This window comes from Hemicordylus capensis, chromosome 4 (genome assembly GCF_027244095.1).
Source record: "Hemicordylus capensis ecotype Gifberg chromosome 4, rHemCap1.1.pri, whole genome shotgun sequence".
Classification (NCBI taxonomy): Eukaryota; Metazoa; Chordata; class Lepidosauria; order Squamata; family Cordylidae; genus Hemicordylus; species Hemicordylus capensis.
Genome location: NC_069660.1, coordinates 265,032,070 through 265,044,643, shown reverse-complemented (window position 1 = coordinate 265,044,643; position 12,574 = coordinate 265,032,070). Strand labels below are relative to the sequence as shown.

General features: G+C 41.6%; 1 protein-coding gene and 1 long non-coding RNA gene across 3 annotated transcripts in view; one reads left to right on the top strand and one right to left on the bottom strand.

Annotated features, from left to right (window-relative positions):
• Positions 1-2,178, top strand: part of LOC128325113 (cytochrome P450 7B1) — a 169,992-nt gene extending 167,814 nt beyond the window's left edge. For both annotated transcript variants that reach the window (XM_053250581.1, XM_053250584.1), the window contains one exon: positions 1,621-2,178. In XM_053250581.1, coding sequence (XP_053106556.1) covers positions 1,621-1,953 — 333 coding nt within the window. In that variant the 3' untranslated portion in view covers positions 1,954-2,178. The remainder of the gene's footprint in view (positions 1-1,620) is intronic.
• Positions 1-12,574, bottom strand: part of LOC128325114 (uncharacterized) — a 57,181-nt gene that overhangs the window by 38,321 nt on the left and 6,286 nt on the right. Inside the window, exon 2 of the long non-coding RNA XR_008307267.1 lies at positions 828-895. This is a non-coding gene — a long non-coding RNA (uncharacterized LOC128325114). The remainder of the gene's footprint in view (positions 1-827; positions 896-12,574) is intronic.

Below are 12,574 nucleotides of genomic sequence, written 5' to 3'. Positions count from 1 at the left end.
ATATATTTTGAATAGTTTCTGAGTGCATTTGTGAAAAGAAAGTCATACTTCCAATTACCTATGGATACACAATTCTGCTACTGAAATTAGCTGAATGAACTACTTTTTACACCAGAATATGCTGGCGGGGGAGGGAGGCATTGAATTATTATTATTATTATTATTAATTCAATTTCAATACCACCCTTCCAAAAATGGCTCAGCCATTTACACAGAGAAATAATAAATAAATAAGATGGATGTTTGGATCCCTGTCTCCAAAGGGCTCACAATCTAAAAGAAACATAAGATAGACACCAGCAACAGTCACTGGAGGTACTGTACTGGAGGTGGAGAGGGCCAGTTACTCACCCCCTGCTAAATAAAGAGAATCACTCCATTAAAAGGTGCCTCTTTGCCAAGTTAGCAGGGGATAACGTAATGTAATAAACATAATAATGTATTTTGTAGCAGAAATTCTGAATATAATCTTCAGATTTTAACTGTTATTTTTCTGAATGGATTTCTCACACTTGACAATCAGATCAATAATTCAAAAACATCATGCCCAAGAAAAGCAGAAGATCTTTCTTAGATTAAAATTTACTATGATTCAAATTTACCATATTTGGTAATTAGTTTATATTTATATTAAATATCTGTATTCTTGTATTTTAATTGTTAATTGTTTTAATTATATTGTAAACTGTTTTGAAATTATTTTACTGAAAAGCAATATAGAAATCAAACAATAAATAAAAATACATAAAATAGAATGAATTTTTGAAACTGAAATCCTACAAATTTCAAACTGGCCAAAAACTGCCGAGAATTGTGAAAATACTTACTGTGGCATGCTCCGTGGGTCCCCCATGTGCCCAAGAATGCACCCTAAAGGACAAAATGCCTCCAAAACCTGTGAAAAATCATGGGGGAAAGTCTGAATTTTTTGAAATGGCTCCTTTAGACAAATGGTGGGTGGAAGTTACTTCCGTGGTCACTTCTGGCCCTCTAGGAACTGTGGTTATGTGGGTTTTAACCCTATAGTATCCACGGATACTGGAAATGGGTGTCTATTATACACCCCACAGATATGCGAAACTGTGGATAGAGGTTCTGCAAATACTGAGATTCTCCTGTAAATGTAATCCACACAACAAAATGACTTTGCCTGGTCAATAATTGGCCTCACCTACTAATAATAAATAAATGAACTGAAGTCACTCTCACCTGAAGTTGCTATTTGCAGCCAATAGCAATTGTGAGGGGATTTTTAAGTGGGAAAATGGGAAGGAGAAGATTAAGTTTCCCTGCTCCTTGCTGTGGTTCTGCTATAAACTGAGGGTGGGGCAGCAGCAGCTTTGGGACATCAAGAAAATCTTGAATTACTTGGTCTAGTTTGGTGCAAAGATGTGCAGAACATTTTAATACAGGGAGTATAGCAATTATCTCTTTCCATAGTTGTGTTTCGACATCTACCTCATATTTTCACTTTTCTCAAAGTTGAGGTGCCATCATGGCTTTTGAAAATAACTCAGGGAGAAATGAAGCCACTGTTTATTATTATCTTTTTAGATCAATTTTGACATCCCTTTGTGACCACTACTGATATCTGTCTCTCTCTCCCTCCCCCACCCCCAGAAATACAAGTTTGACCGTTATGTAGAAAATGGAAAGAAGAAGACCACCTTCTACAAACAGGGGAAGAAGCTGAAATACTTTCTGATGCCTTTTGGCTCTGGAAGCAGCATCTGTCCTGGCAGGTTCTTTGCGATGATTGAAATCAAGCAGTTTCTGGTTTTATTGTTGACTTATTTTGATATTGAAGTAGTTGGAGAGAAAGAAGTTGGCCATGACAAAAGTCGACTGGGCCTTGGTATCCTCTTGCCAGACTCTGATATTGATTTTCGGTACAGGCTAAGGCCTGCTCCAAAGGCTAGGCCACCTCCATCCTCAGAGGCAAGATGCCTCTAAATACGTCACAGGGGAGCAATAGCAGGAGAGAGGGAATGACCCTCACCTCTTGCCTGTGAGCTTCCCAGAGGCATCTGGTGGAGGCCACTATGTAACAGGATGCTTGACTAGATGGACCTGATCCAGCAGGGCAGTTATTATGTTCTTAATACAGGGATTCAGTTGTTAACATTAAGTGTCCTCAAATGTGTTCTGTCTTTAAAAATAAATACATGATTAAATGCATTGTGGTTTTAATCTCTTTCTGGTCTCTCTGCTTGCTACATTTAGACTGATGCTAAATCAATCAACTTATTTATTTATTATCAACCATCCTATTTATTTTTCTATGTGAATCAAATCAAATCTTTATTGTTATGGTCATTCGACCAGCAAAACAAAAAGTACAAAAACTTTACATAAAAACAAACATGGTCAAAGAAATAATAAACTGTTAAAACATAAAACAGAGCCTAACGCCCAAGTTCATCCATTACATAAAACAGAAGGCCCCATACATTATAATAATCTAAAATTTAATTCAATCCAACCCCATATCTCACTTCTCGACATTTCTTATCCTAGTCTTGTTATCCAGAAAACAAAACTTTGCCACATTATAAGATACTACATCCCAATGGTCTGTTAAAAGTAATTCCAGATAGAATTGCTCAGCACAAATGGGGTATGCTGTTAAAAAAGGACTTGTATATCTCTCCCGCAAAGTTTGATAAAACTGACAATTCAAGATAACATGGACTGTTGACTCAACTTCCCTTCAGAACCACAAGGACAGACACACTCTTTGTAGGGGATATTACAGTATCTCCCCTCCCGGACAGCCGTTTCTAAGGCATTACACCAGGCCAGCATCAGAGCCCTCCGGAAACTAGGTACTAATATTTTATTAAAGTATCTTGCTGGGACAGACAGTGATGTATGATTACCTAAATAAGTGTCAACCCCTATCTGGTTCCTGTCCATCTGTTTCCTGTCCATATCCATAATGTGTTGACGCAGACATGATCTCGCTCTCCTATAGCCCAAGACAACCAAAGCGTAGCTGGAGAAACCATAGTAGTTCAACCCCTTCTCCACATAGTATTTCCACCTAGACCTATATATATATCATTCAACACTAAGGATACTAGTCCTACTGGCTGAAAAATCAACTTCAGCCAATATTCAAATAATACCAGCCAAACACTTGCCTCCACCCAAATCCAGCCTGCTTCCAATCGTAAATTGCATTAGAGACACCCCGGGGTAGTTGGAGCACACTTCTCAAAAACTTAGATTGGATTGCCTTCAGCTTGGCAAAGTTGGAATAAATACCTAGCTGCGCTCCATAAAGGATCAAAGGCCAGACTTTGGCTGAAAAGAGTTTAAGGGCAGCTGGAACAAACTGTGCACCTTGCCTCCTATGAATGGAGTTAATAGCTGCTGCTGCCCTTGAGGCATTTTGCATTGTATATTCCTCGTGCGCATTCCTCCTAGTATTGGTCTGGAAGACTGTACCCAAATACTTAAACTATGAAACCTGTTCAAGTCTATGTCCATTCAACATCCAACACCGCTTCTTAGGTTTGTTAGCAAAAGCCATCACCTTGGTCTTTCTGTGTAAACCGCTTTGGAAACTTCTGTTGAAAACCAATATCAGCTTTGGCTGATTTGACAGCTGCACCCATTCCTTGAAGAGGATGAACTCAAAACAGTGGTGCATCAGCTAGTAATCTCCAGGCTTGACTATTGCAATGTGCTCTCTGTGGGGCTGCCTTTGTACATAGTTCAGAAACTTCAGTTAGTTCAAAATGTGACAGCCAGATTGGTCTCTGGCGCAATGTGGAGAGACCATATTATGCCTATTTTGAAACAGTTACCCTAGCTGCTAGGATGTTTCCAGGCAAAATACAAAGTGCTGGTTATTACCTTTAAAGCCCTAAACAGCTTAGGTCCGGATTATCTTAGAGAGCGCCTCCTTCTACATCATCCCCACCGCACATTAAGGTCATCCAAGGAGGTCCGTCTCCAGTTACCACCAGTCCATCTGGTGGCGACTCAGAGGCAGGCCTTCTCTGTAGCTGCCGTGGGGCTGTGGAATGCACTCCCAGCAGAAATCCGTAATCTGAATTCATTGCTGGCCTACAGGAGAGCCCTTAAAACCTATCTGTTTGGCCTGGCCTTCCAGGGTTTTTAATTTGTTGTAAATTGTTTTTAACTGCTGTAAGTGTTCAGCCTGGTTCTCCAGGATTTTTAATTGTTTAAATGTTTTAACTGTAAATTAGTTTTATGCTGTTTTTATAGTTTTGGTTTTAACTGTTAATTGATTTTAATTGTTTTTATTTTGATGTAAACCGAGCCTTTTTGGAAGGGTGGTATATAAATTGAATGAATGAATAAACAAACAAACAGTAGTAGTAGTAGAAGTAAATATTGGGGATGTTTTCACAGAGACTGGCATATTTGCAAAACAGGCCCAGGTCATGTGTGCACTGATGGTATAGGGAGAAGGAGGCACCAAATTATTGTATGAATCCAGAGATTTAGGATTCAAGCCCTCACAAATACTGAAGTGATCTTCACGATGACTGCAGGAGGCTCCCACCATCTGCGGGAAAGAAGCCTGAAAGCACTTACCTCCCTGCAGACGATCACTGCCTCCTCTCTGGGCGGACGGATCAGCCACCTACACAATTGCCGGCTCCATCATGGAACAGTCAGGGAAGGCAGGGATTGGGGGCCATGTGGCCCCTGGAAGTCCCAGGATGCCCCGCACAAGTGCATGGGGCATCCTGGAGAGACCCCCAAGCTCGGGAGGCTACTTGCAGGCCTCCCTGCGGGGGTCTCCTTGTGTATTGCGGTGGCATGCAGCCGCACCGCAGAGCACATGATCCAAACAGGGTTAGCGGAGCACTCGCTCTGCTAACCTAGTTTAAGGGGAGGAGCAGCAGACGACCAGGGGAAAGGGGGCGAGGCTCCCTTAGCCCGATTTCCCCGGGTTGTGAGAACAGCTTCACTGACTTCTCTGTGGAGTCATTGACCTGCTTAAGAGAATATGCCATCTAAGGCTGAACCCCTAAGCACATTTGCTCTGCAGTAAGTCCCATTGAATACCATGGGACTTAATTCAAATTATCTGTATAAGATCATCTGAAAGGGAGAAAGGTGAGCTACAATGTAGGGCAGAAGGTCAGACTGACCACACATTTTTCACACCACATCCTTAATTTTCAGTAATTTGTTTCAACAGAGTACATACTGTAGTAACCTGAACCCCACCAACAACTCCATTCATAATAATAAGCAGGCATCCTGGCGGTGCACTTAGTCGTCTCCTTTCACAATATAGCATATCATAATCTGGATTATTGAGTTAACCTTTTAGAAATTCTTGAGTAAAAAAGATTCTATCTTGGTATGAGAGATGTAATCTTGTGCATATTTATTTGGAAACAGGTCTCACAAAGTTAAACAGAGCTTGCTTTCAGGTCAGTATACATAAGAGTGCAGTCTCAGTGGCCATCTGGCCCCACATTTTTTTCCAACAAAACCTCCAATTTCTATAGCCAACTTCCTAACAAAGTATGGGTGCTAGGGGAGAAAGCACTGGTGGTGCAACTGAGTTCTGCTAATATGGTTGAGGCAGTAACAGAGAGAAAGAATTTGGGTGGCCTCTCCTTCCCCTAGAAGGGCTCTGTGCTAGATGCAAATATGTACCTAAGGGCTACATAGCCCTCAGGGACCAGCTGCGGAGGGAGGCCAGCGGTGGCCTGGGTTCTACCGCTGCTGTGGACCCCTAGCCCCACCCCAGGCATGGAGCCAGCTGAGTGGCAGCCTGTGACCAGCCCCGCTTGGCGGCCCCCTCCTCATTCGCCCATGCACGTGATGTCACACACATGGGGGCGTGGCTCGGGCTCTGGAGGAGCCCAGAGTGAACTCCCCCCTCCCACACCCAGGCCGCCGAGAGCCCAGGGGAACTATCTGCTAGTTATTTCAGGCAGCGCAGACTGCCTGATAGAGCAGCCCAGACCACACCCCCTTTGCATGTGATGTCATGCACAAAGGGTGTGTGGCCTGGGCTGCCGAGAGCGCAACAAGCTCTCAGCATGTCATTTCAGGCAGTGTTGGCTGCTTGATGGGATGTTTTCCCCTTTCCAGTGAGGGAGAGGAAGGGGAAAACGTTCTATCGAGCAGTTTGCCCTGCCTGAAATAACTTGTAGATAGTTCGCCCGGGTCTCGGCAGCCTGGGTGTGGGAGGGGAGAATTCTTGCCACGTGGCTTTGGTGGCCTTTTCCATTGGCAGCCCAGGTTCTTTGAACCCCTTCGCCCAATGGTGGCTCCATCCCTGCCCCGCCCCCTGGGTTTAGCCATGCCCCCACATCTGATGTCAGACATGGGGACATTATTTAGCTCCCAATCAAGCTGTGTGGCCTGTTTAAAAGGCAGGGAGAGTTGCTCTGGCCGCAACCCTTTAAAAGGCATGAAGAGTTGCTCTGGCCACGCTGCAAATGCAGTGCTGGCTGATTTAACTCCCAACGAGGCCGTGTGGCCCCTTTTGGGAGCTAAACCATGCCCCGCGCATCTGATGTCAGATGCGAGGGATGTGTCTGGGGCACAAGGCATGGCCCCAGATGGGTGGTGGCCTGGGTTCTTTGAACCCGGGGAGAGGATGGGGGGAGAGGTCATCCTGCTCTTTGTCCAAGGAATGTGCATGAGGTTCATGTTATAATTCAGAGTCCTGTGGTTCAGTAAAGCAATAATGACTAGTCCAAGAGGGTTTTCAGGTGGCAACATGTGGGATCTGCAAAGCTTTCACACAAGTGCCAAGTGCAATCTTACTCCACACTCCTTCCTAGCACAGTCTTACCCTCTGTCCACATGCTGAAAAGGGACACACACACCCCACCAAGGCCACCTACTGAGCTTTCTGGATGAATGAATGTTAAGTTTGAATTACTCACATTCAAACTTAATACTAGCCACTCAGTCATAATAGTTTTCAATTAGAAAAGTGAATACCAAAAACATAAACGAAATTTTATGTAGAATACAAACTAATGAATCTTGAGAAGAATAAAGGTGAACATGTATGAAAGGACCAAGTTGACATAAAAATAAAGTTGTGTCCATGTTAAGTACTCTTCTTCCAAATAATAGTATGTGTTAGGCTAATGAAAAGGAAATTACTGAGGGAAGAGCAAGCCCAAGGTATTTTGCCCATCCAAGTTGTACCATATGTTCCAAGAGGTAAGCTTCCAGGTCCCCCATGATGTCATAGAGGCTGTGCTTTATCATTTTTCTAAGCCACATCATGGCTGCTGGTAGTTATTATTGGGAAGAGAAAAAATGATATAAACTGGAAAATGTTATCCACACAAAAAAATCATTTTTTTACTTTTAAATGGCAGTGATGTTACATTACAGCTTTTGCAAGGTGGGCTTATATTTTTTGGTAGATAGGTCTATATTTTGTGGTGATTAATGAAAATTATTAGCATTCTTTATTGCATCTCCTGTACCTGGTTTAACAGTTTTCCCAATAGCCAAGCAGTTCTAGCCTTCCTTTGTCTGTGTGAGCAGATGGCCAACATAATGTGTTGACTGCCTAACCATGGCAAATCACAAGGCAGTGGACAGAGAGATATATCAATACCAGTCATACTGATGATTTGTTTTGATGAAATCTAGTTCCCAAATCCATGATTGCCCAATTTATTAATTACATTTTTCTGTGGGAGTATGTACCCAGCATGTTCAAGATTGCTTGTTTAGACATAGATTGTGAGAACCATGCTTGTAGTAGCAAGCATGACTTGTCCCCTTTGCTAAGCAGGGTCCACCCTGGTTGCATATGAATGGGACACTACATGTGTGAGCACTGTAAGATATTTCCCTTAGGGGATGGAGCTGCTGTGGGAAGAACAGAAGGTTCAAAGTTCTCTCCCTGGCATCTCTAATATAGGGCTGAGAGAGATTCCTGCTTTCAACTTTGGAGAAGCCATTGCCAGTCTGTGTAGACAATTCTGAGCTAGATGGACCAATGGTCTGACTTGGTATATGGCAGCTTTGTATGTTCCTATGTTCCTAACTATTCACAGAATACACATTTGGGGGGAGGGGAAGATCCATCTATGTTTCAGATTCTCAGGAAATAAATTTGTGGTTTGTACTGCATGAATATGCTCTTACCAAAATTACTTTCTCTGCCGGGCCATGTTTCTGTGAGATCAGCATTATATGAAAGAAAAAATGTCTTCATGACCTCAACATTTCATATACTGCAGTGCTAAACTGTGGTCCACAGACCACTGCTGGTCTGCAGTGTGCTTTCAGGTGGTCTACAAGGTCATGACATAAGTGGTAGACGAAGAAAAGCTGGATGTTTTATCTATGCCAGGGATTCTCAAACTTGGGTCCTCAGGTGTTATTGGACTTCAACTCCCATAATCCCCAGCCTCAGTGGCCTTTGGTTGGGGATTATGGGAGTTGAAGTCCAATAACACCTGAGGACCCAAGTTTGAGAATCACTGATCTATGCAAACTGAAAGTGGATTCCAGCAATATAGCGTTAACATGGAGCATGTCCAAACCTTGCAACACTGACCTATTACAAGGCAGTGCTTCCCTTTTCCTTTCAGTCCACCTGCATTAGCATGCAGGAGTCGGGTTTTTAACTTTTAATCTGGAAGCTTCTCATTTGGCACCCCCATATGGGCAGTCATAAAACAAAGGGCAACTTCACATGCAATATGGCATGGTTGCTGCAAAGCTCCGGTTCCCCATAAGTGTACACCCCCGGCATGAGCCATTACTTCCACACCAGTCATGCCATCTAAACCCAGAAATGTTGGCTTACCCCAGCTAACTGGGCAAAGATGCACCTTTTTAATGTGGTGAATCTCTTTATTTAGCAGGGGAGAATAAATAGCCCTATCCACCCCCAGCACAGTACCTCCAGTGACTGTTGCTGGTGTCTATCTTATGCTTCTTTTTAGATTGTCAGCCCTTTGGGGATAGGGAGCCATCTGATTTTTATTTATTATTTCTCTATGTAAACTGCTTTGGAAACTTGTGTTGAAAAGCGGTATATAAATATTTGTTGTTATCCTGCAGCACTTGGCTCTGGCAACCCAAGATCTGCAACCAACTTCAAATCTAGGTTACAGACGTCAGGCTGCCAGAGGGAAGTGTTACAGGATAAGCCCACATTTCTGGGTTTGGACAGCACAACTGGCATGGAATTGGTGGTTCATGCTAGGAGCTCACATGAAACTTGAGGTTTGTGGGAAGTTTAGGGCAGAGTACAAGTTTGATAGATAAATAAATAAATAAACCTTACTTGCTCCGTTACATGTGAAGCTACCCCAAATGTGAAAAGCTACCCTAAATGTGAAAAGAACACATACAAATCAGGGGCGTAGCAAGGTTGGAGTGGGCCCAGAGAGAAGATTTTAAAATGCGCCCCCCCCCCCACTGAAGCTCAGCTCATGAAGTAAAGAAATCTTGAATGAGGCTGAATAGTGGTTACAAAAAGCATAGTAAAAATTATATCTATCTATCCTATGTGCCACAATAGAACATCATCCTACATTATTTTTTAAAAGGTTTTGTAAATTGTGGACAATGCAAGTCATTTAATGGTATTAGGGAAAGACGTGCTGTTCTGGTAGCTTCAGGTCTTAACACTCACATCAGTTTTGGAGGATGAATACAACTGAAGGAAGTTCAGGCAGGTACGTGGCTGGGGAGTCAGTCATGTGACTTGCCTCTGAGGGGCCCCCAAGGCAGTGGGCCCCCAGACAACTGTCTCCCCTTGCCCTATTATAGTTACGCCTTTGATACAAATGATCTGTAACACAGAGTTTAAGGCAGGGGTGGGGAACTTTGGCCCTCCAGCTGTTGTTGAACTACAACCCCCATCATCCCCAGCCACAATTATTGTGGCTGGGATGGTGGGAGTTGTAGTTCAAGAACAGCTGGAGGGCCAAGGTTCCCCACTCCTGGTTTAAGGGTTGCTGATCTACTGGATAACTGCCTGTTGCTTAGGCTTCCAAGTTATCAAACAACTTTCATGTTTGTATTAGGTGCTGATGGTGTTGTAAATCTGTGGGCAAATATGATAATTACTCAGTGATCGCTCACAATCCAGCTAGATTGTTACACTGTTTTACAGAGCAAGAGCAAATGTTAGCATCACAATGTTGACTATAGACACTATTGCATAAATGCAAAATGTTTCATGCTGCAGTTATGATCAATCTGCCTTTGGCATACTTCAGTAGCAACTGTGAAAAATGAAAGCAGGTATTTTGTTTTAAATACAACCCATATTTTGATTCATGCTGAGCTTTTAGGACTTTGAATTTAAACATTAGGAGTATAATATGATAGAATGGAATGGCACTTCGTCAAACGGAGGCAAAGCATACATTAGATTAATCACTGATCTGTTGCCGATGTGTCTCTGCGGGAACCAATCGCAAAGCATCTGTAAATGTGCAAATGAAATCTATGGAAGAGACCTTCAAAAGCACAATTGACTGCGAGGTGCCCAGCTGCCAGTCAAATGCTTTGTGCACATGAAAACATACCGAGAAGTGCTAGACACAGCCCAAACTCTGCAGAAAGACACACAGGATCTTAAAATAGATTTTGCTGGGTTGGTTATGACTGAGTCCTGTCTCTTCATAAGCTAAGCAAAGCAGTAGCAGTAATGAACTTCTGGTCTGCTCAACACCACAATTACCTGGATAGGACCTCTATTTATTTAAAAGTTCTGTAGGAGGCAGGTCATGGAAAGAAGTTTGGGAAAGAATATTCACCAATGCATTGATTATAATTTTTTTTTAACTAATGTTTTTTTCCCCTGTTCTCATTTCTTTTGTTAACTAATGTTTTAACTTTTCTGTTGTCATTTATTTTGTTTTGTTGTAAACCACCCAGAGACACAAGCTTTGGGTGGTATACAAATATGTACAATAAATAATATGACTAAAGAGAACTTTTTTGGAGAACAATTCTTTCCATTCTATTAAATGCATTGGTGAATATTCTTTTCCAAGTCTAAACCCTGACCTCTCTCGACTTCAAAGGATGGCAGGTGTTGGGAGGGATTAGGAGAGCTTAACTGCAACACTTCTTCGCATTCCAGGAACACATTCCAGGTGAATTATAGGTGCTGAATATACCATATTACCAGGCAATGAAGCTAAATTATAGGAGTGCATTTACAATGAACATTTTGAACATTCACAAAAATTAAGCGGTCCGGTATTTGAACCTTGTAAGGCCTGGTAAAGAGCAGTGTCTTCCTACCATAACTCTTCACTATGGCTTCACAAGAAGTTGACAGTGACTCTGTTCACCCATCATGCCAACAATTTTGAGTGCAAAATAAATCATAACTAATAGCTGTTTGGAAAGTTGCTGATTTGTTTTGTCTTAGGAAGAGAAGTGAACATAGAACATTTTCGATTAGCACATACAGATTGCTAATATGTTTAGCAATCTTGCAAATAAGCATTTGACCTTCACAAAATGATTAGACCTATTATAGAAATTTGAAATCTGGAGTCCTGAAACTTTTCATAAACATTCAGAAATATTTAGAAGTTAAACTGCACGCTGAAATTTAGAGGCACAATAAGATAAACACATTTAAATCCCATTGATCTTAATAGGAGAATGAACTACATTACATGCTTTACTTTCTTGCTCATTGTCACCAGAAGGACCGCGTAGTGCTTAACATTGGCTGGCTCGTGCCCTAGATATTTTGGTCACATCCCTAGCAGGATAGTTCAATTTCCTTTAAAGTCAAATAATGTAATGCTGTTTCCTGATTTACTGTTTTATACTAAGGATGTTTGACACTTATTGTGACAAACTTTTAATATGTATTTTGTTGTATTTATAATTATTTTGTTGCAAACAGTTGTAATTTTTTTTACTACAAACTGAAATTTCATTTTACTTTTCATTCTTTGTATCTTTGACAAAAAGTATATTTTGCACTTCTCAGAAAGAAAGTGTATATGCCATTGGTAAGATCAATTAGTGTCATAGACATGTAAGAGACAATGGCATATATTAATATCAAATAACAGTTCATTTCTTTCTTCCTGGCTATTTTATTCAAAGTTCAGAATAGTTCTTTTCAGCCTTTTTTTTTTCATATGTTTGTGATATAATATTTCTTTTGGGGAGGGGGATGTAACAAGCTCACAAGTACTTTTGTGCATTCTGGAAATCAATCCCTTTAACATTTTTAATCCTGATATTATTCTAATAGGTGTTAACTAAGTTTAAAATATGTAATACTTGGGACAAATCTCAGACATAAGAATAGAGATATATCTGTCAGGAGTAAAATGTTTTTACTACAAACTGAGAAGGGCCTGTTATCTTAAGCAGGTTATGTCCAAGGGTAAAGCAAGCCACCATTATAAAATGCATACAGTGCTGCATTTAATACATGAGCATCTCAGTTCCATCACTTGGTTCCATGCTAGCACCATTTAAGAATGGAACCCAGAGGGATTGATGCAGAAAGGAATATGCTTAGTTCCCAGTGACTCTCATTAAGTTCTGAAAAACCCAGTGAACGGACTGCAGGAGATAAGACTGTTGGTAGAAGAACACA